The sequence below is a fragment of the Diplotaxodon limnothrissa genome, linkage group LG11, assembly GCF_057381915.1.
Source record: "Diplotaxodon limnothrissa isolate DT_005_m linkage group LG11, D_limnothrissa_male_GT1.1, whole genome shotgun sequence".
Classification (NCBI taxonomy): Eukaryota; Metazoa; Chordata; class Actinopteri; order Cichliformes; family Cichlidae; genus Diplotaxodon; species Diplotaxodon limnothrissa.
In genome coordinates this window covers 31,917,607-31,921,913 of record NC_140606.1, presented here as the reverse complement: position 1 = coordinate 31,921,913, position 4,307 = coordinate 31,917,607, and the positions used below count along the sequence as shown (strand labels likewise).

The 4,307-nt window shown below is 41.2% G+C and overlaps 1 protein-coding gene across 1 annotated transcript; it reads left to right on the top strand.

The window, feature by feature from the left end:
- Nucleotides 1–2,985: 2,985 nt before the first annotated feature.
- Nucleotides 2,986–4,068, top strand: LOC146623248 (chemerin-like receptor 1; the record flags this gene model as incomplete). Its single annotated transcript, XM_085365836.1, has 1 exon — nt 2,986–4,068. A coding segment is annotated over one exon (1,083 nt), but the record flags the coding sequence as incomplete, so codon positions are not given.
- Nucleotides 4,069–4,307: the final 239 nt, after the last annotated feature.

Sequence of the window (4,307 nt, the reverse complement as noted above, 5' to 3'; positions counted from 1 at the left end):
TGCAGAAAGTAGTGTGTTGCTACAAAAATTGTGGAAAAAAAGGCAATTAGCAACGGAAGAGTGACTGACCCTTGTAACACTTAAAAATGTAGGTCTTTCCTACAAAGAAATTGCAAAGAAAGTCTAGGTGTCAGTGAGTACTTTTTCTTTCACCATCAAAAGGCACTCAGAAACTGGGGAAACTCTGACAGGAAGAGGTTTGGCACAGAGAGTTAACAGCTTGCGTGATAGACAGCTCACACAGCAACAGCTTTAAGCACAGCTTAATATTAGTCTCAGTTTTAACTTTAAGGAGAATACTTCCAGCTGCAGATTTGACAGGATGAGTTGCAGCAAGAAAGCCATTGCAAAGATGTCAGAATAAGACAAAGAGGCTTGGCCATGAAACACTACCACTGGACTACTGAATACTGGAAGAAGGTATTATGGACTGATGAATCAAAATTCAAAATCTTTATTCATCACGCAGGATCTTTGTACGCCGTCAAGAAGGCGAAGTGGTGGTTCCACAGTGTGTGGCATTAATGTCAAACATGGAGGAGGAAGTGTGAAGGTCTGGGTGTTTTGCTGGATTGAGGGTCAGTGACTTGTACAGAGTGAGAGGCACCCTGAACAAAAATGGCTACCACAACATTCTCCATCACCATGCAATACCCTCTGGTATGTGCCTAGTTGGTCAGGGGTTCATCCTACAGCAAGATAATGACCCAAAACATAAGTCCAAACTAACTACCTCAGGAAAAAAGAACAAGATGGTAAGCTTGGAAACATGGAGTCGCCAGCACAGTCTCCAGACCATCGAGCCGGTTTGGGATGAACTGGACAGAACAGTGAAAGCAAACTAACCTACAAGTGCCACATGTTTATGGGAAATTCTTTAACAGATATGGGAAGAACTTTCTGAAGAATATTTGATTTCTATTGTAGAAAGAATGCCACGGGTGTGTTCAGCTGTTATATTTGCCAAAGGTGGCTGCTTTGATGAGTCAAAGGTTTAGAAAACATTTTGGTCTATAAATTGATTCCATTATCTGTTTGTTTGTTTTTAACTCCAATTGCTTATTTGTACTATGCTTTCATTTCAGAATGCAATTAGAAATTAAAGTGCATAATTTTTAATAAAAAACTGAAAAAATTGGAGTGTTCTAAAACTTTTGAAGGTATCTATTTATCTATCTATCTATCTATCTATCTATCTATCTATCTATCTATCTATCTATCTATATATATATATATATATATATATCGCTATATATATAGCGATATATATACAGTGGGGCAAAAAAGTATTTAGTCAGCCACCGATTGTGCAAGTTGCCCCACCTAAAATGATGACAGAGGTCAGTAATTTGCACCAGAGGTACACTTCAACTGTGAGAGACAGAATGTGAAAAAAAAATCCATGAATCCACATGGTAGGATTTGTAAAGAATTTATTCGTAAATCAGGGTGGAAAATAAGTATTTGGTCAATAACAAAAATACAACTCAATACTTTGTAACATAACCTTTGTTGGCAACAACATAGGTCAAACGTTTACTATAGGTCTTTACCAGGTTTGCACACACAGTAGCTGGTATTTTGGCCCATTCCTCCATGCAGATCTTCTCGAGAGCAGTGATGTTTTGGGGCTGTCGCCGAGCAACACGGACTTTCAACTCCCGCCACAGATTTTCTATGGGGTTGAGGTCTGGAGACTGGCTAGGCCACTCCAGGACTTTCAAATGCTTCTTACGGAGCCACTCCTTTGTTGCCCGGGCGGTGTGTTTTGGATCATTGTCATGTTGGAAGACCCAGCCTCGTTTCATCTTCAAAGTTCTCACTGATGGAAGGAGGTTTTGGCTCAAAATCTCACGATACATGGCCCCATTCATTCTGTCCTTAACACGGATCAGTCGTCCTGTCCCCTTGGCAGAAAAACAGCCCCATAGCATGATGTTTCCACCCCCATGCTTCACAGTAGGTATGGTGTTCTTGGGATGCAACTCAGTATTCTTCGTCCTCCAAACACGACGAGTTGAGTTTATACCAAAAAGTTCTACTTTGGTTTCATCTGACCACATGACATTCTCCCAATCCTCTGCTGTATCATCCATGTGCTCTCTGGCAAACTTCAGACGGGCCTGGACATGCACTGGCTTCAGCAGCGGAACACGTCTGGCACTGCGGGATTTGATTCCCTGCCGTTGTAGTGTGTTACTGATGGTGACCTTTGTTACTTTGGTCCCAGCTCTCTGCAGGTCATTCACCAGGTCCCCCCGTGTGGTTCTGGGATCTTTGCTCACCGTTCTCATGATCATTTTGACCCCACGGGATGAGATCTTGCGTGGAGCCCCAGATCGAGGGAGATTATCAGTGGTCTTGTATGTCTTCCATTTTCTGATGATTGCTCCCACAGTTGATTTTTTCACACCAAGCTGCTTGCCTATTGTAGATTCACTCTTCCCAGTCTTGTGCAGGTCTACAATACTTTTCCTGGTGTCCTTCGAAAGCTCTTTGGTCTTGGCCATGGCGGAGTTTGGAGTCTGACTGTTTGGGGCTGTGGACAGGTGTCTTTTATACAGATGATGAGTTCAAACAGGTGCCATTCATACAGGTAACGAGTGGGGGACAGAAAAGCTTCTTACAGAAGACGTTACAGGTCTGTGAGAGCCAGAGATTTTCCTTGTTTGAGGTGACCAAATACTTATTTTCCACCCTAATTTACGAATAAATTCTTTACAAATCCTACCATGTGAATTCATGGATTTTTTTTTCACATTCTGTCTCTCACAGTTGAAGTGTACCTCTGGTGCAAATTACTGACCTCTGTCATCATTTTAAGTGGGGGAACTTGCACAATCGGTGGCTGACTAAATACTTTTTTGCCCCACTGTATAGTGCACGTAATCAAATATTATTTTTTGTTCTTTTGCCCTATTTTTCTGTGTATGATGTATAATGTGTTAAATAATAATCTTTCTTAAAATACTTTCCTTCTTGTTTTCAGGTAACATCAGTTTCAATGCAACTCAGTCACCTGAACAAGATGCAGCTTCCAGACACATACAAACAGCCTCTATTGTCATCTACTGTATGATAGTTATAGCTGGAACTTTGGGCAATGCTCTGGTTATCTATGTGACGGGCTTCAAAATGAAGAAAACAGTTGACTCAGTTTGGTTTCTCAACCTGGCCATAGCTGACTTCCTCTTCACAGGCTTCCTGATTTTCTCGATCATTTCTCTCTCTCAGAGTCACCAGTGGCCTTTTGGACAATTCATGTGCAAGCTCAACAGTTTTTTGAGTTTAGTCAACATGTTTGCCAGTGTCTTCATTTTAACAGCCATGAGTTTGGATCGTTGTTTGTCCATCTGGGTGGTGGTGTGGGCACACAACAAGCGCACAGTCTGCAAAGCTCAGCTCATATGTGTTGGTATCTGGGTGATTGCTGCGGTCTGCAGCACTCCTTATGCAACTTTTCGCACTGTTGTGGAATACAATGGGGTATATTACTGTGGTTATTCTATGACACATGAACAGCAATGGAGTCTCCACATTTTTCGCTTTCTTATGGGCTTTGTGATCCCATTCCTGGTCATATTTGTGTCTTATGTGGCCATAGGCATACGTGCAATGCGCATGTCAAGAACAAGGAGACGCAGATCTCGCCGAATCATTTTCTCAATCATTTTTGCATTCTTCATCTGTTGGTTGCCCTTCCATGTTTGCAATTTTATAGAATTAAAGGCTGTGACTAACCCTAAAACCTTGCCCATTGTTAGAATGTATGGTCCTCTGACTGTGAGTCTGGCTTTTCTGAACAGCTGCTTGAACCCCATCCTTTATGTTTTCATGTGTGAAGAATTCATGAAGAAGCTTCAGCAGTCTGTATGTTTTGTACTCGAAAGTGCTCTGGCAGAGGACCATTTATCGTTTATGTCCACTCGCTCTGTGTCATCAACCTTTTCAAGGATTTCCCAAAAGTCAGAAGCTGCTGCAACTTTGGAGAAGATCGACCCAGCTGCTTTTGAATCCTGCACAGAAAGCAAAGTAGTCATCACTGAGGAGACACCAAACCCCGAATAAAAACTTACCGTTGGCAATGTAAATTTGAATTAATTTTTTAATGTAAAATTTAATCTCAGGATGATTCAGATTGTAAATTTGTGCAAAAAAATCTAAAATGTTTTGTTGTTTTGTTTTTGTGACCCCTACTGTTTTCTTTAGATTTTTCTAACTATTCCAGGGGAAATCTCACTATGCTCCATGCAGTAGTAAGAAAACTAAACTAGCCATTATAATAGAAAACCTATGAAGCTTTGAAT